Below are 26,179 nucleotides of genomic sequence, written 5' to 3' on the forward strand. Positions count from 1 at the left end.
ATTTCTAACATACTTACCTCATGCACTTTATTTGGGCAAGTTTTTCAAAGACAGTACTTTACATGTGTAAATGTTCTATGTGCATGCTGTGCCTAAAATAAATTAAAAAATAGACAGACAGATAGATAGATAGATAAGATAGATAAATGCCAGCCTTTAAATCCTGTTTTGAAGACAGATCACGTTTTCTCCTCAGCTGGAGACTCCAGCAATGGCTGTGACTCAGCCACTTTATAAAACATTCTCTGAACTTTGGATGTTACACACAAAAATTAGTGTGTACAGGAAATATACATTGTATATCTACAAAATGGGCCATGTACCACTGCCATTAAAATTGATGAGAGTTTTGCCATTCACTTCAATGGGATCAGGAGCAGTATATAGAGATGGATTGGCTATAAGTGTGCACGCTGGAGCTTTATGGGCGTAACAATATAAAAGCCCCGTGTGAAGCAATGAAATGAATTATAACAGTGCTGGGTATGTCAATTTTCCTTCTTCTACCTTCACCTGTTGTATAAGGAACATTAAACATTTCCCTGGTTAGCCATAGAATCATAAAAATTACAGATAAAAAACTACTGTTAAGTCTACTTCCTGCCAAGACAAAATTATTCCTCCTTGTACTGCCGCGGTCTGAAGGGTGGACAGGACACGAGGAAGGGTGCAAGCAGAATCCTTTATGCAGGCATGCACACCCTCTTTTTATCCGCTCGGGAGCAGAACGGGCCAGAACATAGGGCGGAGCATGAGACAGACAAGCAGAGGGACAAACCAGGATAGGGACAACGGCAAAAGGGGGAGGAGTGGGGGAAGCAGGGAGCAGGCAAACTCATGGCAAGCCTGGGCTTGTCCAGGCTGTGCACTGTGTAGTGTGAATACAATGAAACCACATAATAACAGCAAAGTCCACACGACAAAGTCCTGCCAATTGCTGCACGCTTCTCTCCACGCCCGGAACTGTTCCCATCCTGAATCGTGTTTCTTCACATTGTACCTTTTCTAATCCTCTTTGTAGTCAAGTTTTACACCACTCAGATGTTCTGGCGTCTTTTCTTCTCTGTAAAGAATTATTGCATCAGCAATCATATAGTCAGACGAGATAGATTTTTCCTAGAAAGTAAATCAAAAAAAGCAAAATACCCTATTAAAAAAAATGATACATTGCTCTGAATTTCCTCTTATAACCAGTCTTCTTTATTTTTTAAGATGTTTAATAAGCACCGAGTATGTTAAATAAAAAAGGAAAAAAATGCATCTAAAATATATCCTACATTTTGACGCATTTTCAAATCAAGGGACTTCAAGCAGGTTAAGATGCTACAAGAACATATATTCTGAGACACAAGTTTTGTCTTGCTACTCTGTGTCACACCAGAGTACATCAAAAGATGGTTTGGAAGATATCACAGATTCTCATGAAAGACAGCCATGTGTCTCCAGAGATCTCCCCAGCAGCAAAGAGTTATGGAGACAAGGGGAGAACCAGCAGGAATTGTGTCAGAACCCATCCACAAACAGATGCTGCTGTACAAGTGTTACAGCAGGGCAGAACAGGTGACTGAGACACAGCAACAGTTGGATCTCTGTAAGATTTACTCTGACACTGCAAACAGATGAGCCTCTTGTCTGTTTTGACTGCTTTATTTGATTAGCCCTGTCAGGAGTAAGGTCAGGCCAAGCGCTTATGCTCATTAAAGCTGAAAGCCACACTTCAGGGAAGCATCATTTTGGAAAGAAAAAGGTAAGGATGTCACTAACCAGCTAAGGTTTCATTCAAATTTGGATTGCTGTGCTGCCTTCCAGTGCTTCTATTTTCTTCAGCAAAAGACTTAGTTCTGCAGCAACTTTTGCAGCATTGCTTACCATGGGATCGTTACCTGTGGTTTTAGGGTAACATATCTGTTTCCTTTTCCTCTGAGACCATGAAGGGTCACATCACCCTGACACAAGGGTGACCATGGTCTCCACGTCCAAAGGGCCATCCCAAAGTGAAACAGAGAGAAAACATTTATGTTTTCAACAAAAATATGTTTTCAACCACCATAAACAGCTGGTGGGAGCAGAAATTCTTCAGTGAGATACAAAGGCTGACATGAAACCCAGGTTTATGTTGCACCTCTTTCTCTCAAGAGCGGTTGCGACTTTTTGATCCAGACATTTTATTTTGGAAGCACGCAAAATGTTTTTTTTAAATGGAGTCATAGAAGCTGAATGATGCTTGCCCTGTTGAAAACTCTGTAGAACTACTAAGAAACTAAAACCTTCCAAGGCCGTTAGACCTTGACCTTAAGTTTTAAGAGGCAGGTAGGAAGATTAGCTAAAGAATACATTCTCAGACAACTATTTCATGATTGCTATGATCTATCTTATAAAACCTATCTTTAGTCAGAAATCACGTGGCGGGGACACATCTAAAAGCTAAGATGTGTGTGTGCCCTGTGTTCTCTGATCCAAGTTTGACAAACTAAGAACTTGAAGTTTCAGTTTTACTTGGAAGTTAAGACACTACCAATATGTGCTGTTCAAGTTTCCCCTGGAACAAAGAGTCTCATTTATAGCTAATACTGCGTAAAGTTGCATCAGCTCAGCAGTTACAGAACCAGACTATTTAAGTCAGGTCAGATTCTTAAAATTTCCCCCCACAAAATCAATTTTTCAAATAGGAACCCTGTACTGATACAACTGTTCATTTTACAAGAAAAAGGTAGACATGTTTTATTTAAATGCTCATAGCTAACCTAAAGACCTTGCAAATTTAAAACAATCCCACTGCAGTCTTAACTGATGTCCTCAATTTTCCTTCTTAGACAGCCAAATGAACTAAGGGGATACTCCCACCCCAGCACAGTGGGAGTACCTGTGGCTCTCCCACTTCTCTCCCCCAAAGGAACTCTCAAAGGATATCTCTGTGGTACTGGCACTGGTGTGTGCTCTGCATGTGGCACTGGGCAGCAGCACAAACAAGCTCTTCATTGCCTTCATCAGAGATCATAAAGATTTCTCTGGGGACCCCACAATCCAACAAAATGGTCATTTTCTTCTCCCTCATCTGCAGGCACCTGCCTTTTCCCTGAGACTGCAATTTCCTCTAAGATAGAGAAGCCAACTTGTTTACTACCCCCTTTCCATCAGCCTTGCTCGAGAAAGAGGAAGAAGGACGTAGTATTGAATTTAATTACAATTCACTGGCAAAAAAGGTGTGAAAAGGGAAAATGTTGTCGCCTTGTACTGAAGGTAAGCAGAAGTCAGAAGTATCCAAGAGATACTTGAAGGGACACGAAGCCTTTTCAAGAAGTACCTTGAGTGGACACTACCCACCATGTGCAAACCCTGCTCCTTACCTCTACAGGTGTGAACTGCCATCCTTTCTGTTCTTCACTTCTCACTGCCTCTCCCTCCACATGTGCTTGACAATTCCTGTCATCAGCCAGAACTGGTTAGAATAGAACAAAAAAACTCCCCAGCACTCTGGAAGAGCATTTATCAACTGCAAAGCAAAATAAATATCACTTATTAATTAGCCTTGTTTTTTACTCCCTTTTTGATGCATTTTCAGACTGCTTGAGAAGAAACTCCAGATAGGGCTTATGCAGAACTCAGTGTAGCTTTTATATACACCAGTAGGCACTGCAGGTCTAATGCAATTCACAGGGATCCATCCATATGCCGAGATTGAGGGAAGTTCAGTTTTCAAGGGTCCCTTTGTTCCTTCTGTGATTACCCAGTTCATGTACTCCTCAACCATTCAATTGAAGCACATATTTCAATTCCATCCCTGAGTAAGTTACATTCTTGGCTTTCCATTTCAATTTCCTCAGGGCAAATAAAACTGATGGAAAGCTTTTTGACAAAGGTATGGTTATTTCATCCAGTAGCCTGAGACAACTCCAAATCTGGATATGACATTTAATGTTTCTGGGACAGATGCTCTTAAGTCTTTTCACAGGAGCAGAGTATCATCTGCATAGATGAGTAACTTCTGTGTCTTAAGTTGCACATGCTTTACATACTCTTTAAGTTTTCAGAGATATTGCTGATAATTTAATACTACAGGGGCACCTCAAACATTTTTCATCACAAAGCCCCTCCTCTACTTAATCACAGAAACCTGAAGAACCAAAGCTGCTGCTCATAATCAGCTTTTAGGCAACTAAGATTTTATTCAGTTCAGCTGCTGTGCTTCTGACTACTGTCCTCTCACGGTTCCAGAGTTTATGGACAGGACAAGTCAGCAAGGACAAGTGCTGAGTGCTCCATGACCATGGCTGTACTAAGGGAGAACTGCTATGCAGCCAGAGTTGAGACTCAGCAACATAACAAGGTGTGCAGAGAATAAAGGCAGTGAAAAGCCAACTGAATTTTTCAGAGACAAAAGGCAGTTCAGTCACACTTGTAACAAGTATTTGTGATCTCACAGCAACAGAATCAGTTGAGAACTGCTGCATTTCCAGCAGTTGCATGGAGCTCCTTATAGAAGGCTTCATGTGATGAACTTTATTCCTGTGTTTGTTAATGAGGAGCAGAATCACCAATTTGGTAGTTACTCCAGTATTTACAAGCTGTTTATGACATGTCCTTTTGTAGTCAGAAAAAAAAAAAATCTGCATTAACAAGTTCTGTTTGTGGCTGCAAAAAGTATGTAATGTACACACAAAACATATAAAATGTTTTTAAACTGAAGGAGGGTAGATTTGGATTACACGTTAGGAAGAAATTCTTTATAGTGAGGGTGGGGAGGCACTGAAACAAGTTGCCCAGAGAAGTTGTGGATGCCCCACCCCTGCTGGTGTTCAAGGCTAGGTTGGATGGGACTTTGAGCAACCTGGTCTAGTGGAAGGTGTCCCTGTCCATGGCAGGGAAGCTGGAACTGGATGATTTTTAAGGTTCTCTCCAACCCAAACCATTGTATGATTCTATGAAATATATAAATGTACAGTGTCACACACACATCCATTTCCCCATGAGCAACTCATAAACTCTCTCTTTCTTTAACTCCTCTGGTCTTTAAAACACCATTCTTAAAAACAATGATTATAAACTTCCATCTGGGAAAGAACCCTTTGCTCAGAGAGGGATGAAAGGGCTCCTTTTTACTTCCAGACAAGCACAGGATGAAACAAATACACCACAACATGATCCACTCAAGAGCATAATTCAAGCACTGCTGGATCAGAAGTTTTTACAGGTAACACACAGGAAAACAAAAACACAGTCTGCATGTACACATCTGTCTATATATTTATGGAGGAAAAACATAAACACCATCAGTCCATGTTCTCACCTGGTCTTACACACCACAGACAGGACATCATGAATTCACATAACATTTCTTACCTGGGTGGATAAACCACTTTTCCAGATTGCCTGCTTTGCACTTTAGGACTGTAATTATGTAACAAAACCCTCTGAATACTGTGCTGTTATTGTGGTTATTAATCATTCTGCTTCTGTTTAAAATATGTGCTCTAGATATGCTGCATTATGTTACAAACTGAGTACCAAGACAAAACACATCTGAATCTTAAGGACATTTCAATGCAATTTACTCTTTCAATTTGTATTTTTGTAAGTTCAAACATATAAAAAATATATAAAAAAATAAAAAGCTGGTGTCCATATAGCTGCTGACCTTTGCAACTGTAAACAAAAGACAGCTTTTAAACAGTAAACAACTTTGCAAATATGAAACCTGTTTTGCCAGTGCTTGGAATAGTCAGCATTTAAGATGACAGATTCTACATACAAATCAGTTCTCACAGAAACACAAATTTCTAGATGTGTTCAGAGAGAATGCAGGATTTCTGTGACCTCAGACCATAGAAACTATTTATTTAAAAAAACACACTGTGTTAAAACTGAATTAATAAATAAAAAAAAAAAACAAACAAAAAAGTGGGAAACTCCACCACATTAGGCCCTATTCTAGAATAAAATTCCCTTTAAAAGCACCACCTTGAAAATAATACAAAGCTCCCTTGACTTCATAAGGACTTCACAGAGGCCCACAAGTCCAAATTAGAAGACACATTGAGTATTTTAAGCCAAAATAAGTTAAATATCTAGCTTCCTTTTTATTAGGCAGCAATGCTCTAAATTCAGTTGCCTTGAACATGTTCATATACACATCCTGTACTCTAAATCAATATTAATTTATCATATATTCCTTACAAAGATCTAACAGGCACCAGGTGGACTAGATTTTCTTTAATTTAGCCACGTACATTGGACCCCACGCTCTCCCTCTCTCTGGAAGCACCAGAAGTTCATGCTGCTGCAAGCCATCAAGAAAAGTGAATTCCTGAGAAACAGCTCTGCCCATTTCACTTATATCCACAGGCATAACATTGCTGCAGGAGTTTAGGATGAGGTTTATCACATCACTGTTTTCTGCCTTTGAGAGAGTGCACGTAGAATACACCAAGGATCCACCAGGACGCAGTGCTTTAATAGCAGACCTGAAAATAGCAAAAAAAAAAAAAAGAAAAAAGGAAAAAAAATCAACATAAAAGTGACATTTTGGTGTGGGAGAACATGTAAGGACTTATAAATCTAGAGTGTAAATAAATACAACAAAAATAACACTATGAAAATGTCTTAACAGCATATAATTGACTGTACAGGAAACTACAATTTTGTTTTCTCATTTATTATTGCACTCTCAGTTAACTGAAGGTATTTTTTACACAGCAGTGACAACTATAAAGCAGCATCCATTCAGAGCTGCAGAATGATAGCAGCTTTCAGACAATCACATGCTGTGAAAATGCTGCAACTGTGCATACAGAATGGGTTACACCACATCAAACGTGTTGGCTGGATCCTGAGCTGGCTGCTTGCATGAACAAATATCAGAATGTACACTTGCACTAATGGCCTGAACTAATTACTGGGTTGTAATTTTAGAAACATTTCTGCAAATTCTGCAACTTATTTATCAGGTAAGAGGACTTGGGGGTTTCACTGAGTCACTACTTTTCAACCTAATTTCCTAAGGATCATGTGTTCTTTATGTGCCCTTCACCTACTGACCTGTTGACAAATTTTGACTCAACAAAGGCAAAATAGCGGCTTAAAGCCTGAAAGCTTTATAACGAGTGGTGGGTGAAGGGAACAGAGGTTCTTTATCACTTTACCACTGAAACTGAGTTTAAACAAACTGCTTACTTTGCGTTAAAGCAGATCTGCAAAGTCCTTATTTCAGCAACATAAAATATAACCTATGAGAGTTAGAAGTGATATTCAAGCCATATTCACCTACTGCAAATTAAGAAAGTAAGGAGAAAAATCCAAAATCTTGTACCACAGAAGAGCATTCTTCAAATCTAATACCATACTACTAAACGAGAAAGCTACAATAAAGGTTCATTTGCTATTAAATCCCATTAAATTATACATTTTGGAGCCTTGAAGGACATATGGCTCAAAGACTGAATTGTAAGCTAATATTCAAGCAGATACTACTGGGTTGAAGCAAATACCACATTAAAATACAATTGCTCCTTCTATTTGTTTAAAAACAAGAGAATCTGAACAAGTGAATGATGTTACTTAGCTTATGGATATCAGAGAGTCAACAAAGGTAAGGGCTGAGAGGACTGCAAGTGAGTCACTGGGAATTTAGGAGGTGCAGGAGGTGCAGGGATACTGGAAGCATGGATCACAATGACATAGTCACACTGTATGGAAAGACACTGAATAATCACAGATTTGTAGATATTACTGACAATTCTGTGTTCACATTCATACCCCAGAAAAAAAATGTACTGGGAAAAAATAAAAAGAAGAAAAACAAAAACAAACAAACAAAAAACAACAACAAACTCTTCAAACTAGATGAGGTGAGCAGCCTCCAAATGCAGAAAGTCTGATTCCAAGCCCAGACAAACAAATACAATGCCATTGAAACAGCATTTCCTCCAGAGACAAGCTGAGAACTTCCTAAAGGTGATTTCTGAACAAAAGCAGTTGAGAAAGGAAAGAAGAAAATATAAGGGGGAAAACATAATCCCTTTTAACAGAACTGGGACTTTTCAGGAAAAGAATCAATAAAGAAAAGCTTCATCACAAGCAGGATCAAAGCCAATCAGAGATCACAGCTGCACTGAAAGTCCTGTCCGAAATAGGAAGGAAACACCAGGACAAATGACTGTTTCAGACAGGTGAAAACTAAATTGCTTCTCTTGGGAGTATACACGTCACCTCATTTATTTTATGAGTCTTGATTATGTCAATCAGCAAGCCAAGTATATATTTTACTGAAGTTTATGCTTTTCCAGTTTTAGTAAAAGAACAGAGCTCTCTCAACTGATGATGCCGTAAGAAAAATAAGTGTTTAATGCCTCTGTTGTATCAGTAAAAAGATGGAGAGTGAGCAGATGGCTGGCACATTTAGCCTGAGTGAGTAAGCTGTTCAAGTTCAGTCTGTTATAAGTAAAAAACAGGTTACAGTGCACTTAGGTAGTCTAAATATTTTCAATTTAACTGGGCCTAGTGGACTCATTCCAGGATACTTTGAAAATTAGTAAGACATATCACAAAACTGCAAGCTTATCTCACACCTCTGAGTAGCTTTTGAAAGCCTGCAAAATGTTTAAGAATGTTTCTGTCACAGACAGGTATAGCACAACATTTACACTGCCACCTTGAGACAGCAAAAGAGAGCAGCTGTAATCCTAATGTCCTCATGCCTGTTCTGGGAAATCTAAAAGCATTTTTTCACTCATGTAACAGATCCTACTTTCTGGCTTCCACATTAGAACTCAAAGAGAACAGGGCTGAAGTCTAAATGAGCTCTCATAAAGTTAAGCTGATCTTATTATTTTCAGAATCCAGTTAGATAACTCATTTTTGACAAAATTTTCCCCTCCAGCTACACCTTTTCCATGTGTGCAGCAGTGCCAAGCCATGAGAGGGTATCTAGAAATGCCTGAAAATGTTTTGACCTGACAATCAAGATATACTTTTAGCACAACTGATAATTTTACTCACAGAAGCAGATAATGGCACTCCTTTCCTACCTATAAGGCAGGTACTATATAAGCATTTAGACAAGTGAGAAAATACTTTTACCATGTAAAAATGGAAAAGGTAAAGATATATATATAAGTAGTTGAAGCTACTGCTTATAGGGTTAAAAGCCTGGAGACTTGGTAAGTGTCCTTTTCTTACCATACAGAAAGTAACATACAGCCATATGAAAGTAATTTTCAAAGGCACCATGTTCCTACAATTGAGTCCACCAGAGCAGCACAGGCCTCTGAATGCAAGCTTGAAAATCTCACATCAAAACTTGTCTAAGCCTCCTCATCCTGTGAATCTGCACTGGCACATGACCCAAAAAGGTTGGCCTGCTCACTGCAGGTGTCTTTATTTTGAACCTAAATCATGAATTAAAATATCTGAGGAGAATTACTTTCCACTGCAAGGTTAATCAAAGTATCTATCCATCTTGTCAAGTCCAGCAACACTTGTTTCAGTGCCTGTGCTCAAAGTCAGCCCTGATTAAGCCATACTTGGCTTTTGATAAACCTACATTGAGCTGCAAAATTCAAAGTGAAGAAGTGCCAGGCTCAAAGTCACAGAGTGAGACTGCACTGGGTGAGCAGATTCAGGGAGTTTGGTCCTCTCCTCATCAGCATGACAGAGAATTCAGTCATAAGGGAATTTGTCCAAATAAATTTAAGGAACCAGCCTTCCTCTCTAATCAGTGGAGAGAAACAAGTGCAGCCAAGGGATAGGTAGGACATGAAACAGAACCCACCACTGCTACTATAACTCCACCATCTAAGAATGTAAGATCCCTCTTTCACTGGGAATCTTGATTATGCCTCAAATCCTTACTTAAAGCGCAATTCTTAGTTTAAGAAATTTAGTACCTGCTATAGAGTACTTTGCAACTTCCAAAATCAGGCTTCAAATCTAGTATGATTAAAAAAGATGCCAGGGCAAATGACCCTGAAGTACTTTTTCACCTTCCTCCTATTATAACACCTTGTTTAAAAGTAAAACACATTAACTAAAGGTAGTTAATCTGCAGCTATTTTTCTCTTACTAGTACAGAGACATTCATGTTCATTAAATAACTAAAACTTTCAGCTTAAATATAGATGATACTTAACTTCATAATTTTATTTCAGGTACGCATATTTACTATAATGAATTTTACATGTTTACAGGCACTAATACTGCAAGGTTTCAAGCTTCATATGGAGAAACATGAGAACACACATTAAAAGCACTGGAAACTTTTCCTGGAATCTCATGACTTGTTCACCTTTCCCTTCAACCATTTTTGATTTAGTCAACTGTTTTCTGGGGTGCTGAACACAACTTTAGTATATACCAGCATATCGCAACTTAGGCTTTAGTGACAGCAAAGAGTCTGAAATTTTAATGACATTTTCTAATCAACAGTTTGGAATTACAATAGCTGGAAACCTGCATGATAAGAGTGAGATTCACCAGCACATCATTCTGCAAAAACTTCTTGATGCTTCTCCACACTTGCTTTGAACTCCTCCCATTATCAATTTATTGCCACTTAATTCACCTTTAAATCTTTCCAGCACTTCAGCAGAAGAACCATCTGTAATCCAAACAAAAAGGGGGGCTGATGTCCATCCCATTCAGGAAGTTCTGTGAAACAAGTTAACAGGTGCAGATTGCTCTCCTCCTCATTCTAAATGAGGTTTTACAACAATAAAACCAAACAGATAAACAAATAACCCCCCAAAGTATTAGCAATACATTGTGTTTTTGCAGGGTGTGTCTCTGGGTACAAGTTCAATGGCAGATATTGTACTGTGGAGGTGAGAGGTACAAAAGATGGATTAATCTATCCTAACCCCCTGAATTACAAGAGTAACAGACAAGACTTTTAAAAAAAACACATTAATTTAAAGCTATTTTTTTAATTTATTTCTCAAGATTTGCTAAATTAGGGAAAACAGAGCAGTATTATTGTTTATTATCTCAGGGAAAAAAAGACCATGCTAGAGTCAGAATTCTAAGTCCAGAAAACTCTTATATGCCACTAAAATGTAGTTAGCCAGAACCTAAAAAGAGGATTTTTCCCACTTACAGAAATTAGACATGGGGGGCTGACTTTTTTCATTCTAAAAGTCTTGGTGTTTCAAACACCCTTGTAAAAATGGGCAGAAAAATACATATATTTCATACTATAGCTACCACCTGCATGTCCAGCCTACTCGTCCCCTGCTTGGGTTTATGTTGCATGCCATTGGAAGGATCAGTATTAATTATGTTAATCACCCAACTATTTTCAGTATTAAAGTAAAAAGATTACATATTTTTTAGGGCAATTTTAAAATATTACAACACTTCAACAGTGCCATCTTTTGGCAGCTAAGATGTATTTCTGCTCAATATGCCAGATAATGTTTTATCAGAATAAAAAATGCCAACCTTTTTAGAAGTGATTTGCATCTCAAGGACACAATCTTGCCATGTGCTCTGGGATGTCCCTTCCAACCTTATCTGTTCTGTAATTTGCTTTTATCCTCAATTCTAATACTTTTTATTAACTAAAGATACCCACATTACCTTTTTCCTCTTACAAGAGTCCAGATACTTTGTGGTAACATGATGTGCATGTTAAAGATTTTGCTTTTATTTCTTCAAACAAAGCCAAAATGACAAAGAAATTCCTCCTGTGTCAAAATACCAGTGTTTTTGTTTTTTTTTTTTAAATATTTTGTGATGGACAGTGAAAGAGGTGCACAAGAGAAAGTTCAAGTACTCTCTCCACACTCCGAGCACCTACTCCTCTGCTCCTCTAAGCTTTGCTACTGTAGAGAGACATTGCAGCTCAGAAAAACACAGCAGGAACAAGAAAATCATGAAAATGAACTGAATTCTTCTGAATTAAACTGAACTATAAGTAGAAGTAGACACAGGCACCAAAAAACCCTAAACCAAACAATGAAATTCCACAAATGTAGTCCACTGTGACAAACCTTCAATTCTTCTGCCATTTACTCATTCCAGAACTACCTTCTTAACTTATACACTCTCACAGGTCTATCTCTCTTCCCAAATTAAACTTATTATTTACAAGAAGAAAAACATACAGAACCCAAGCAGAACCTTCTCAGCTACAGAAGGGAGAATGAAAGACTTTTAAAGCCAACCCTGCCACCCAACTTCAGGGTTAGAGGTTTTCCTTACTGCTTCTGAAACACACACACACAGAAAGGACTGAAGGTGGAATTAAAGCAAAATTCGTGTCTAAACTTAAATATGTGATCCCAAAAACAACTGACTAGCCACTGGGTGGCTTATTTGTTTATTCATACAGTTATTTATATATTCAATAAACTTCGTTTTCAACATTTCATGAGCAACTTAATCTGTAAGTTGCTCTCAGGATGTTGCCAAAGGCTTAAGGAACCAGGCAGTTCTTAAAATCAGAAACCGTTTATTTTAACCCCCCCCAACTAAGAGCACACAATTCCTCTTCCAGATACATGTGGGAAACTCTACATTTCAGTGAAAATACAGAGATGGCACTGAACGAGGGAAAAGAAATTTTCCCAGTAAATCACAGTATTTACTACTATGTGAAAAAGACTCTTTTTTTCAACAAATTGTACATATTCTATGAAACCTCATCACAAAAAATTTTTGTGAAAACATCAGACACAAATAAACAAACTTGCAGTTAAAAGCTGCTGTTTTCTCTGGTATGTGAAAATCACAGACACACTCATAAGTTTAGCCATTACATTATTAGGTATTCAAGCTTAGCCCTAAAATTTAATTTCTGTCTGAGACCTGATAACACTGGGAAAGCCACTTTTGGGAACCAGTGTATGCTAGCATTTAGCATCAGGAAATGAATATTCCTTCCTTACTTTGCAACCTGTTTTCTGCATGAACACTCCAAATAATAAGATCTGCAGTTCTTGGATTACAGCACTCAGCAGGGATGCTCTGGTTTTGGTACTAACAATCATTACAAATCAGTGGTGCCCTCACTGCTTATAAAATCTGCTGTTCAGCATTTATGCCACTTATTTACATTTCAGATTTCATACAGACTGGAGTAGGAAGGTTGTTGCAGCAGTTTCAACACTTCTTCCAGATCTTCCTTCTCTGAAGCATCTATTCACTTAAATAATTACACCCTATTGCAAACCCTACTTCCTTCCTTCACTTTTCTCTTTGATGCCCCAGCTTCCCCCCCAAAAACAGATGAAGAAAACCAGATTACAAGTTAAGCATTTCTTTAATTCAGAAGAAGGAAATCTCAAATTTTAGGCTGAGTGTTGCTTGATAGAAATATAAATAGAACTCCACTTTGATTTCATTCTTCTCATTTGTATGCTATTCTTAATACTACTGCTAAGTTGAAGTAATGCTTGGTTCTTATACTTCAAGCTTTGTCTTCAAATCACACAACATTTCATAGAATCATGGACCGGTTTGGGATGGAAGGGACCTTAAAGCCCATCCAGTTCCACCCCCTGCCATGGGCAGGGGTACCTTCCACTATCCCAGGTTGCTCCAAGCCCTGTCCAACCTGGCTTTGGATACTTCCAGGGATGAGGCAGCCACAGCTTCTCTTGGCAACCTGTTCCAGGACCTTACCACACTCACAGCAAAGAATTTTTTCCTAATATCCAATCTAAACCTACTCTCTTTCAGTCTTAAACCATTCCCCCTTGTCCTGTCATCCCATGCTCTTGTAATATATTTCTAACAGTACCCTCAATAAAATTGTTGGGATTCAGCCTTAGACTTGTTTTTGTTTTGCAGATACAGGAATCAAGGTGAGAAACACCTAGGAGCATAAAGCACCAGGGAACCTGAATCCATAAACCAGTACAGCCCTGCGTGAGCTGAGTCATGTAAAAAGCCAGATGAATGTAATTTCAGCCCTTCCAAATATTACTGGAAGTATCTGAGATGGGATTCAAACTCAATTTTTTTAATTTATAATTATGCACCCTACCCAAACTTGAATAGAGTTGCATTCCACCGTTTATAGTTTTGCTAAACTTTTAATGCTCTTGTCATGTTTAACCTTTCTTGATCTCATTTTATCATTTACTTTCACCCTTTCATGTGGGATCTGAGACATCTTTAGTATTCGGAATTCATTCTGAAGTGACCACGTAAAAAGAACAGTAACAATACAGTGGACAACTATACATCAAATATTTTACCCAATAACCCTTATAATACCTACCTCTTGAAATTAACCATTTATTTCAAATGCTCCAAAATATTTTAAAAGACCAAAAAAAAACCCAAAAATCAAGGGCACACAGCAATAGATTGATTGACCTACAGAACTATTCAGACCTATGTTGAGCAATAAGATTGAAATTACCATCCTTTTACTACAATTTACATACCAAAACTATTTTGTCCTTAGCAATCTAATTCTTATTACTGTTGCAAGAGTAAAATATATTTTCAACAGAAAGCTTTCTCTTGATTTAGGAATAATTCAATTAAATCTGATTTGGGCTGGCAGGAAAGTATCTTTTTTTAAAAAACAAGGTTCCTGCTGTCATGAGTTCTCCAGGACTACAATCTGGAATGATTTATGCAAATTCTCAAAATTTCTCTGCATGATATATGCTTTCTTTTGGTACAGGTTCACAAATTGGATTTTGTATGTCAGGTATTGAAAAGGGAAAACAGAAACAGGTCAGTGTTTTAAATGTGATTGATTTCTTCAAGGGAAATGGGTGACATGATGCATTACTGCAATAAGATACTCATATTTCTGTTATAAATCACAGGCTTCTGCTAGGCTCTTTTTCAATAGGAACTCATGCAAAACTATCTTCAACTGCTGCAATGGGAACTTTCCATAAAAACTTTGTTTCTTTTGTTTGCAATATGTTATTTTTCCCTCAATTTGCTTTGACAGATGAACTTCAGGCGTGACTGTTACTTCGTAAATAACATTCAAGTTTAGAAGGTTCTATTGAGAAGTCTTTTTTTTAATCCCAAAGAGAAAAACCGTGGAGTTATAAATGCTTCCCACATGCCAGCCTATGGCTGGTATCATTAAAATGTGTAATGCATGACAGCCTTGATTTGGATTTTTGGGTGGATGTTCTTAAAAATAAACAAACAATCCTCTCTCCCTCACCAAACCTCACATTGTTTTATTCTTTCTACTCTATTGATTAGAATCAGGAGTCTTTCTGTACTACTGTGGTAGTTTGGTCTAGGCCTTCCTTGGTGACCAGTTTGTAGCCAAGGAAGGGTCCAGATTTACCCAGTATTCCCTACGATTTTTACGTAAGCCAGGCTATAAGAAGAAAGGAGGAAAGGCCTTCGCTCTCTTTCCTTCCGGCGGCTTGGAGGTGCAGGTTCCCTGCTGTTGAGTCTGCCGTGTTGGGGGTGAGGCCTGGAAAGGCCTTGTCAACCTTGGGAGGCGGAGGTTGCCGGCGATCATTCCAGAGCGACTTTCTGTTGTCCCAAGCAGAGTAGTAAGATAGTCTTTTGCTAATTTCTTTTAGTTGCTAGATCTTGGGCTATTGATTGGGATATATATATTTTATTTTGGTTTTGTTCCTTTTCCCATCCCCCTTCCCTTTCCCTTGTGAAATTGTATATATATTTCAATTGTATATAACTTTAACATAAGTGTAAATATATTTATATATATATTGCTTTAGCTGTCTCTCTCTCATTTCAGTTTTCTTGGTTGTTTTTTTCCCTCTTCTCCCTGAGGTTTTTGAGGGGGGGTACTTCTTGTGGTAAGGTTTGGAGACTTGGCAGGGAGCCAGCTTCAAACCATATCAACTACAAATAGTCAGCCGGGTATTAAATTCAAGCAGCATGTAAAAATGTACAGTAGTGGACTCAATTTCTCCATATAAAGAGCTCAGAAGCAAATTCTGAAGTAGTGTTGACTAATGACCACAGCGATGGTTGGTAACCAGCCCTGACTTACAGCTCAGTCATCAAAAAGACTAATAAATAATAAAGAACTGTAAGGGATAATTCTGTGAGAGAATAACAACAAGAACAAAAGAATTTTGGAGAAGAATGTCCAGTTTGACAGGTGTATTGACTGCTTTCACTGATAGGTAAAAAAACCCCCACTATTACAAATTATGCCTGTTTTTGCTTCTGTTGTGGAATAAATCCAAAACCATTTTAGTTGTGACACCAAAAATATTTTGACATTGTACTAGACTGTTGTGAGTCATCTGAAAATGGGCATATATTTGAACAAGTGAGTTAAGACGACTGTACATCAGTAGGGTTTACGCTGATGATGTCGCCCTTGTTGTCCACACAGAAGCAGCCCTGCAGCATTTAACATCCTGCTTTGCAGACGCTGCTGAGCTCTTTGGGCTGGAAGTCAGCTTAAAGAAGACAGAAGTTCTCTATCAACCTGCACTTCAGGAAGTCTTCCATCATCCCCATATGACCATTGGCCAATCAGAGCTCAAATCAGTCCAGCAGTTTAATTACCTAGGGAGCCTCATCTCCTCAGACGGTAAGACTGACAGAGAGATAGACAACAGGTTAGCAAAGGCATACAGTTTTTTTTGAAAACTCCATAAAAGAGTTTGGCGAAATAAACACTTGAAGAAAAGTACAAAGATCAGTGTTTACAGAGCCACTGTGCTGTCTACTCTTTTATATGGATCCGAATCATGGGTCATTTACCACCACCACCTGCGACTCCCAGAACGCTTCCATCAACGCTGCCTCCGTACAATCCTAAACGTCCACTGGTCAGATTATGTGACTAACACGTCTGTTCTAGAACAAGCAGCAGTCACAAGTATTGAGGCCATGCTGCTGAGAACTCAGCTGCGCTGGGTAGGACATGTCTCCAGGATGAAGGACCACTGCCTCCTTTAGATTGTGCTCTATGGTGAACTTGCCACCGGCTGCCGCAAGAGAGGAGCCCTGAAGAGAAGATACAAGGACTCCCTGAAACATCTCAGCCTTGGCCATATTGATCAACATAACTGGTCTACTCTGGCCTCCAATCGGAAGGTCTGGAGATACACTATCTACAACACTGCTGCTTCTTTTGAGAAAGCATGCAAGATCACTCTTGAGGAGAAAAGACAACGCAGAAAGATTCGTGTCTTGCAGAATATTCCACCTAAGGAGTCTTTCTGCTGTGCCTTTTGCAACCAGACGGGTCTATCTCGTACTGGCCTTTTTAGCCACCAGTGCGCTTGTAACAAATGTGGGTAGAGCCCTTCCCAAATCTCCATTCGCGAAGCCTAGCCATGACATCAGTAGGGTAGTAGAGGACTTAGGGCTCACTGCTGGTCTCGCCCCACCCAGATTTCCACACTCATATTAACCCAGATTCACTGTATATTCTAAAAAGCAGCACAACCACATATTCTTCACTTAATTTTCACATGGTGAATCCTGGTTTTCTTCATTAAACAATGAAAAATCTTGTGTCCCTCCCGGTAATTTTTATTCATTATAAAAAACTACTTGAACAGCTTTCTTTTTTATTTCTCACCTCAGAAGCTGGAATTGTAAACATGATAATTCCTTCCTTTGGATCACTCTGAGTGTAGCTTGATGAATATCAGAAGAGAAAAGCCAACTTCTGTCATTTGAACAAGGAGTATCAACCAGTACCTACACAATAAAAGCAAATAAGATCATTCATAATAAAGATACTCACTTTCTGAACACCATGTGCTAAAAATCTATTCAACTCGCTTAGAAATACTTAGAAACACCCTTTTTATTTTCCATTTTCAGGAGTGAAATGATCCAATTGCTATTTTGAGATGTTTTTAATGGAGTTATCAGGTGAGGAGGTAAGAAATTAGTACTTGAAAAGTAAACTCTACCTAAGTAGCTCTCACTTGTTCCCTTGCCCTTCCTAATTACACATCATGCAAACTAATACAGCTACAAGGTCTTCAGAATTCACTACCAAGGCTGAATGGATAACATCACCTAATACATGAAAAAATGCACAACAGGCTTCATAAAATGTTTTCTGTGGCTCTGCATATCCTGTGCATGATTTGTTCCCCTTGATAGGTCAGATATTTTTGTGGGGGCCAGAAAAAAAATAAATTAAAAAGATAGTAGGAAGAAAAAGAATCAGAATGGAGAAATACAATTTGCTAATAATAACGTTACCTTGTCATATAATTCAGGTTTAAGATCTCCAATGTGTCTGCCATCCAGTTTGGAGACCATTATCGAGTTAATCAAAGGTTGTGGGATGAAGGATTCTATGGTCTCTTCCAACCATCTTGCCCTCAAATCATCATATTCATTGCAGTGAAACTGACCTTAGAAAATTTAAAAAAAAAAGACAAAAGAAATAAGTCTTTAAGGGTTTTTTTTCTATTTTTACAAACATAAGGAGTTAGACCGATTTTAGAAGTTCTACTGCTTTGCCATGACTAACTTAGAGCTAACACCTTATAAGCCTGTTACTGCACTTTTTAGAATGCTACTGTATTCTTATAAACCTAAATTTCAACATGCTTCTACAGAGCAAGCCATAAATATTTACAGACAAATGCTTCTGTAGCAATAGACTTCGACAGCAAAACAAATTCGTTTAATCACAACTCGTATCCAAAGACTAGGGCTGAGTGCCCTCTGGGCTTCTTGAGCCACTGTCTAAATGAAGTTGTGGTGGTTTGAAACTCCCAAGAATCTAAGTTTTAAGTTGAAGCCTCCCCTCCCACAGTTTGCCCCTGTGAGAGGGTTTAGTGATGGTTTGGACTTGATACCTTTTTCACCCCATGTGGAGAGTTTTCAGACAAAACACAACCATTCATTATTGGGGGAAGGGGAAAATATTTACAAAAGTTTATTTATACCCACATATATATTTACATTAAATTAAATTTCTCCTCTTCTTCAATAAAAATCCAAGAAGAAAAGAGAAAAGTCTTTCTGTCACTTCTCAGGCCACAGTTCCTTCATTTCAGTTTTTTCTGGCACTGGTTAGTGTCCTTCATTTTCCTGAGGCAGCAGATTTAAGTATAGCAGTCAGGATTTTTATTCTTACTTTGTGGAAATTTCAACCCTGAGCCCGAGCCTTCGGGGGATTTCCTTGTGGATCTTCACTCCTCTTGGGTTAGAACATTGAAGGCAGCTTTCAGTTCAGTCTTACCAACGCTCTTTTGCTCTGCCTCAGCTCGACAGCTTGATAGAAACAGCAACAGCAGCAGCAGAGGGCACGGCCACCTCCTTCATATTCTGTCCTGGCTCAGCTCTCAGGACAACTCCGGGTTTTCAGCTCCTTTCTCCCTCTGTCTAGCTGCTGCTGCATTTCGGGACTCCCTAAGGGTTTGGAAGTCCACCCCTCCTCTTCAGAGAGTCTCTGGTTTTTGGGAAAATAATTACCCCAAAACAGCTCTGTTGAGTTTTCCTCTGTTTTGTTGCCAGCTCTCCCTCCTGCAGGAACATCTCTGCGTCTTTCAGCCGGCTTCACGTTATCTCGTTGCTACTGGCTATCTTTTGGCTTTCAGCCATCGCTGTCTCTGTTCAGGACTGCTCTGCTGCCACTTTCAGTGTCTTCTGCTGCTGCTGACAGTAAGGAAACTTTTCCAACTCTTGATTACGGGACCCAGTCCAGTTTTGACACTATACTGGGTCTCCTGTAGCCTTGGCTGGGGGCCCTTGGTCCCCAGAGGGGCTCACTGGCCCCCTGCCTCCTCGTGGCTCAGATCATGGCTACCTACCTTCTAAAACTATCTTCACCACCTTCTGTTTCTGTGGGTATGTAATTTCCGTAGGGCGCACATGGACTATTGATTGGTCCAATATTATCAGTGGGGCAAACCATTACTACCTCAGAGAAAAGGTTTTTCAAACCACCACAGAAGTACATTCCCCTTATTATTTAATTACTTTTTAAGTAAATAAAGCATCAGTTTCATGTATGTTAAGCCCAGCAGTCCAATCCCTTATTTATTTGAAATTTAAGCTAGAACTGTTTTAACAGAAGTCTTACTTTTAACAATGTAGCCAGAGTAGTTACCACTTCAGAGTAGTTACCCCCCAGTCTTGTACTGCAAGGGGGGGATGGGACCATGGCACAGCACCGGTCCGGGACACAAAGGTGGGATGCAGGTAGAGAGCTTATTCCTGCGCGCACGCTGCTTTTATCAGCTCTGGAGGGAAAGGGTCAGAACATAGGGCGGAGCAGGAGACAGACAGGCAGGGGGACAAGCCAGGACAGGGACACAAGCAAAAGGGGAGGAGTGCAGGAGGAACCAGGGGAGGAAAGGGCGAATGGGGGCTGTCTCCTGTCTGCAGCTTCTCCAGCCAATCGGCAGAGAAACAGAGGAGCAGGGAGGTGAACAGGTCAGGACACGCCCGGAAGATACAAATTCTGAGGGAACATACAATGTGTGTATACATGATAACTATAAAGCCTGCAGGGGACCCCTGGTGGTCTAGTGGTTAGGATGCAGCACTCTCACTGCTGTGGCCCAGGTTCGATTCCTGGTCAGGGAAACTCCCCCGGGCAGATGGAGCTCGTCAGCCCTGTAAGGCCATCCATCTAAGAGAAGGTCACTCTAAACAAACCTACGTCCTGAGGACCTCACTGCCACTGTCCAAGCTTGCTCGGCCCCGGCAGATGAACCTTAGGATTAAAGGGTGGGCTCAGCTCAGCGCACACTGTGTCTCACCTAAAAAATCCACTGCGCAGGCTCGAAGGGTAAAGACCTTTCCCAAATCTTCGTTCGCAAAGACTGACCATACTACTTATTATACTACTTATAAAGCCTGCATCATAAAGTCCGTTCAATCGCTGTACATATTTTTCCATTTATGGAATCGTTCCCATTTCGATTCTTGGTCCTCGACATCGTACTCATACCAGAAACACAGAATGATACTTTTCCTCTTATTCCAGGTTTCTAATTTTATAAAATTTCTATTTTCATGTCTCCTCAAGTTGTCCTACAACAGGTTTGCCACAGACAATACATCTTAGCATTCACTGAGGTATATTAAGAATTAAATTCCTTACATCTTACATTCTCAGCAACAAATTGGTCTCTCCAGAAGCAGCCAGGGGGTAAAAGTGGGTTGGGTTTTTTTTAAACCTTTTGAAAGGACAATTCCTATTTAATTTACTTCATTACCATCACCTGATTCCTCTACAAGACGGAGGGAAAATCAGTTGTAATCAAGTAATGGTTTTAACAACAAGAGCATAAGGTGCTGCGAACACTTTGAGACAATTATTACCCAAACTAACACATAAATGTGGAAACAGTAATCGCAACTTGCTTTAACTCCCTGGCCCAGAAGAACAGAGCTGCTGCTTGCTGTTGCCTTCTAAAGTGTGATTAGAGTCCTTCTCTAACATCTAGGTGGCTTCAGACACAGAGCTTATTAAATCCTGATACAGACCAATTCCTCATTATAAACTCTCTCCCTCTGCCTATAACTTGCCCATTTAATTTGTTATGCTCTGTTTTACATCAGTACACTTAAATTTATTTACAATAATTGCACAGCATTGGCCAAACAGATAGCAGAGGAAAAGAAAAAAAGAAGTATTCCAAAATTGCAGATTACTTACATCCCTGTGGCAACAAATCTACATGACTTTAAATAACTTCTGGAGAAGTAACAATAAGGGAACTAGCAGAGAAAAAAACCACAGAGCTATTCTCCTGCAGACTGATGGACAAAAGTAACTCATAGTTAAGTGACTACTGTATTTCTCATCCTCTTTTAGGTAAACTGAGTTCATAAAAATTTTATTAAACAGCATGGAACAACTATTGTTTTTTGGGCTTTTTGCCCCCAACCTGAATCATGTACTGAAAACAGACACAGTGCCAGCGATCAGCACCTGGATACATTACCTGGACAGGCACACTGCAGGATAGCCACTGATTTACCCCCAGGTGCAGCACAGAGATCCAAAACATTTTCCCCATCCTTCACTTCCAAGGCCAGCACCGGCAGCAGCGAAGCCGCATTCAGCAGGTAATACTCCTTCAGTTTACCAGCCTGGTGTTTCTGAGCAGGGAATCTCCCAGGAGTTCTCCTGATGTAGCACTTAAATGCTGCTGGAAGATAGGGCAAACCTCCTTGGAAGGCAGGGTGATATCCCTGCACACACAAGCTGTTCTCCAGCTCAGTGCATGGGCTGAACCTGTTCAGCAGAATGGAGTGCTGCCAGCACAATGGGGATGTGAGGACATCTCTACAGGGAAAAAAAAGGAAAAGCTACTTAATAACCTGACAAATAAGTCAAGCTATCATTTCCAAGAAACCCTTTACTTACAGTCTCACCATTGGATGATCCTGGTGTAATCAGAAATTAAAACATTTTGGTTAGATATGATTAAGAAGAGCACAAGAAAATAATTTTAATAGGGAATCAAGATACCATTTTTTCTAATTATTGTATTTGAAACACTTAATTTCTTCTGAGACAAGATGTTCTCCATTTTTCTTAACTCTAACAAATGACTGCAAAAGATATACATGATGAAGCATAATGGTCTTTCCATCTACTTACTACTTACTTCCCTGGGGACAAAGAACAACTGCAATACTAGCTGCAAATATCACAGCAAAAAGAATCACATCACCTTTGCGAAGGCCATTCTGGTCAACACTATAATATGCAGTTTTTACAGTTTTTCTTTTTTACATTTTATGTTCTGCAAACACCAGGCCAGAAAAACTTAAAGCAATAGATATTCCTGGAAGACAGTCAGAAAGCAGTGCTTATGTGGTAGAAACATGCTTGTTTGCTCTTTAGTTCACTTTTTCAGGCCTATTTTGCATGGATTTCCCCCCTTTTCCATTTGAATTCCTCTTAGCAATTTTTCATTCGGTCTCAAAAAATACTCCTCAGGAGTATCCACTGCCTAAAGCAGAAAAAACACTGATCCAAACTAAGAGAGTTTTTAAGTTGATTCAATTAAACTGAAGCTATACACCTATGCTTTTTAATAGATATATTAAAAAAACCCAACAACAATGAAGGCATTTAATTTAAATTACTTTTTAATTCAAAGAGGATAAACCAAAGAGGGCACTTAGAGGAATTACATGGTTTATAAGACTCTGAGTATGACTTTTCATTTCAAGGAATGTTCTTTAGCAGCGGTGTGATCAAGGCCCAAATTAAGCAACAGCGTTCACCACATGTCATTAATATCAATTCCTCTCTCCTCCCTTCCCCACCTCCCCAAAACAACAGACCTGACACTGCTCCATGCATTTCCCAGTTCTTCCGTGTACTGCTTGTCAAAGTGATCCAGAATAACTCGACAAATCTGCTTTTGAAGTTTCCCTTTTGTTTTACTTTCCAGCTTTGGAGAAAGAAGGAAAAAAAAGAAAAGTAGTAAAAACAAACAAATGAAACTCTCCTTAATTCTTCAACATAGTTAAGGACATTCAAATATCAAGATCGCAGGAGATGTGATCAAGATGTAACAGAAATTTCAGAGAGTAAACAAGTTAAGCTGGAGTACACTCTTCTTCCCTGTCTGCGAAGAAGTCAATCAAAGCTTGTTGCTATCCCTCCATATCCACTAATAATACTAACAATGCTAATAATACAGTAGTTTCTGGGACTCTGATCTACCAGGAGCAAAATAAGCAAGGTATGATTATGATCAGTATGATCAGCTCTGCCAAGGTGCTAAACCAAAAGAATGGAATTAATTTGAATCGTTGCGGGAGACAAGCTGAGTTAACCCGCAAAGCACCGCAATAACTACTCCAGGAGTAACCAAAAGCACTACACTTTTTGGGTTTTAACCACCTAAATTTTGTAGGGGGGTGGAGAACTTTCGGTTTCCTATCTATAAGGAAAACCCCAAAGGCAAACACCCAAATTTTGCTGGATATTTTTTTTTTTCCTTAACGGCACCCAGCAGCTTCCTGACGATCCCCATGGAACAGGAACAGCTGACGGAAGGTAGAATCCGAAGGACTAAGTTCGGAGCTACTCCTCTTGTCTCCCGGTTCCTTCACCCGGCACCGAGCGCATCAGCGGGGCCGGGGGTTCCCTCCCTCCCTCCATGACGCTGAGCCGTGAAAGATATCCCGGGCTCGGCACAGATGGCAAGGCTGGGCACCAGCAGCTTTTCGTACAAAGCAAGAAAACCCAGAATTCACCCGCTGGTTCGGAGGAGGGATCCCAAACAGGGCTGTTCCCACTGTCCCCGCCGCGCAGGAAGAGGCCGAGCGCCTCTCCCGCCGCACTTCCGCCTGCCGGGCCCCGGCGCGCCCGGGGTCACTGCTCCCCTGCCCTGGCCCTGTCGGCCCATTGCTCACCTGTCCCGTCCCTCTGCTCCCCTGCCCCGGTGTCCTCCCGGCCGCCCCCCGCGGCAGCAGCACCCGCAGCCGCATGGCCGCACCCGGCGCGGCCGCCGCGCCCCCCGCCGGCACGGCGGGGCAGGGCAGGGGGCAGGGTCCCCCGCCCCCTATGGTCTTTCCGTGGAATCATGGGTTGGAAGGACTTTAAAAACCGTCTATTCTCAACTCCCATGGTTTGAGACACTTCGCACTAGAGCAGGTTGGTCAAGGCACCATCCAAGCCTGGCTTTGGATACCGTCAGGGTTGGGGCATGCACCACCTCCCTGGGAACCTGTGCCAGTGTCCCACCACAATCACAATAAAGAATTTCTACCTAACGTGTGTAACCTAAATTTCCCCTCTTAATTTCTACCCATTACATCTTGTCCTGTCACTACAGTTCCTGACCTTTATGTTTCTTTAGTTTGGACTTTTGTTGTTGTTGGTTTGTTTTTTTTGTTTGGCTGTTTGGGTTTTGTTTCGTTGGTTTTTTGTGGAATTTTTTTTGTGTGTGTTTTTTGTTTGTTTTGGGTTTTTTTTTGCTTTTGTTTTGCTTTGGGATTTTTTGTTCTGTGTGTTTGGTTTTTTTTTTGTTTTTCGGGTTTTGTTGTGTGTTTTTTGGTTTTTTTTGGGGGGAGTGTGTTAATTTATTTGGGGTTTTTTTTGGCCTTTTTTTTGCTTGGTTGGTTAGTTGCTTTTGTGTTGTGTTTTTTGTGTGGTTTTTTGTTTGTTTGTGGTTTTTTTGTTTCATTTGATTTTGGTTTCTTTGTGATTTTCTTTTCTTACTTTGGGAGTCTGTACTGCCATCCTGCCCCCTCTGCCTCTCCGGGAAATAAACCAGGATCAGGCAGCAACTAGATTCTCAGTCAACTTAAAAAACTGATCCTCATCTCAGCACCTGCATCCCTGGGGCTGCTGCCATCCCACCCCACCCACCAGTCAGGATTCTGCTACTGCCTTTTCACCAGACCTAGACTTCTGGCTGGTCCAGGCTTTGCAGCTGCTGTCCCGCTGCCCAAGAGCCTCCTCTGAACCACACTGGGGATCAGCTCCAGCTCAACCCGCTGCTGCCACAAAAAATTGATGGAGACTTGAGAATTATTCCCACAAGTATCTTACATGTGTTTTCAGATAAGCCATTCTCTGGAAAGTGAACCAGGGCTGAAACTGGCATCAGAAATCCAGACTGGAAAGGGGTGCAAAGGTCATCTATATGATAGTAGGAGAGCCATTGTATAGATAAATATTTGAGTTTCAGGCACCTACTCATGAAGGCTAAGAACATTTATGCCAATTACCATCACACTTGAAAGCTTACTTAAAGTGTTTCAATCAGGATTGTGACAAAGGGCCTGCAGGCAAAATGGATACTTCCTATGTATCAAATGTGAAAGAAAACCTGAAAGACTTTTGGATAAATGAGTTGTACCAACAGATACAGAACAAAACTGGTATGAAAAGTAGAGTTCTCTGTGGCTGTTAATTCTGCCAAGGCCAGTACCATAGAAGAAAATATATACAGTAATTGAATATTACAGTACCAATGAAACAAAAAATTATGCTGAGTACCCTCCCCCTAAATCTAGGGCTTAAAGTACTTCAAGTTGAAAGAATTCCAAAAGGTAGGAAGCTAACAGACTATGGCAAAGTTAGTGGGTGGCATCCTGAACTTACAGTGTCAAGCTTTCCACTAAAATACTAGAATATATTACTGGAAAAAATACTGCTTGAATCTTAAAGGAAAAAAAAGCCTGTGCTGATTACTTTGTTACTGTCCATCAATCTTTTGTAATGTGACATCATTAGATCCGAAAATAACCGTTTTCAGGAAATATACTGTTTTCTACTGGAGAAGAAAATTGTCATGAGACCACTCCAAGCAAT

The 26,179-nt window shown here is 40.0% G+C and overlaps 1 protein-coding gene and 1 non-coding gene across 2 annotated transcripts; one reads left to right on the forward strand and one right to left on the reverse strand.

The window, feature by feature from the left end:
- Nucleotides 1-5,139: 5,139 nt before the first annotated feature.
- NSUN3 (NOP2/Sun RNA methyltransferase 3) lies at nucleotides 5,140-24,371 on the reverse strand. Its single transcript, XM_032680518.1, has 6 exons — nucleotides 24,274-24,371; nucleotides 23,194-23,303; nucleotides 21,840-22,183; nucleotides 18,133-18,287; nucleotides 17,495-17,616; nucleotides 5,140-6,461 (listed from the first exon to the last, which is right to left on the reverse strand). The coding sequence occupies exons 1-6, from the start codon at nucleotides 24,346-24,348 to the stop codon at nucleotides 6,200-6,202; spliced, it is 1,068 nt and encodes a 355-aa protein (XP_032536409.1). The 5' UTR covers nucleotides 24,349-24,371; the 3' UTR covers nucleotides 5,140-6,199.
- TRNAE-CUC lies at nucleotides 20,401-20,472 on the forward strand. Its single transcript has one exon. It is a non-coding gene; the product is annotated as a tRNA-Glu (tRNA).
- Nucleotides 24,372-26,179: the final 1,808 nt, after the last annotated feature.

Source organism: Chiroxiphia lanceolata, chromosome 2, assembly GCF_009829145.1.
Source record: "Chiroxiphia lanceolata isolate bChiLan1 chromosome 2, bChiLan1.pri, whole genome shotgun sequence".
Taxonomy (NCBI): Eukaryota; Metazoa; Chordata; class Aves; order Passeriformes; family Pipridae; genus Chiroxiphia; species Chiroxiphia lanceolata.

What these genes read in the sequence shown, in the direction of transcription:
- NSUN3 (XM_032680518.1), bottom strand. Translation starts at nt 24,348, where the DNA reads ATGCGGCTGCGGGTGCTGCTGCCGCGGGGGGCGGCCGGGAGGACACCG. An exon ending in AACCTGAATTATATGACAAG is followed by an intron (nt 17,617 to 18,132) that starts GTAACGTTATTA and finishes TTTATTGTGTAG; the next exon opens with GTACTGGTTGATACTCCTTG. An exon ending in TTACAATTCCAGCTTCTGAG is followed by an intron (nt 6,462 to 17,494) that starts GTGAGAAATAAA and finishes TGCTATTTTCAG; the next exon opens with GTCTGCTATTAAAGCACTGC.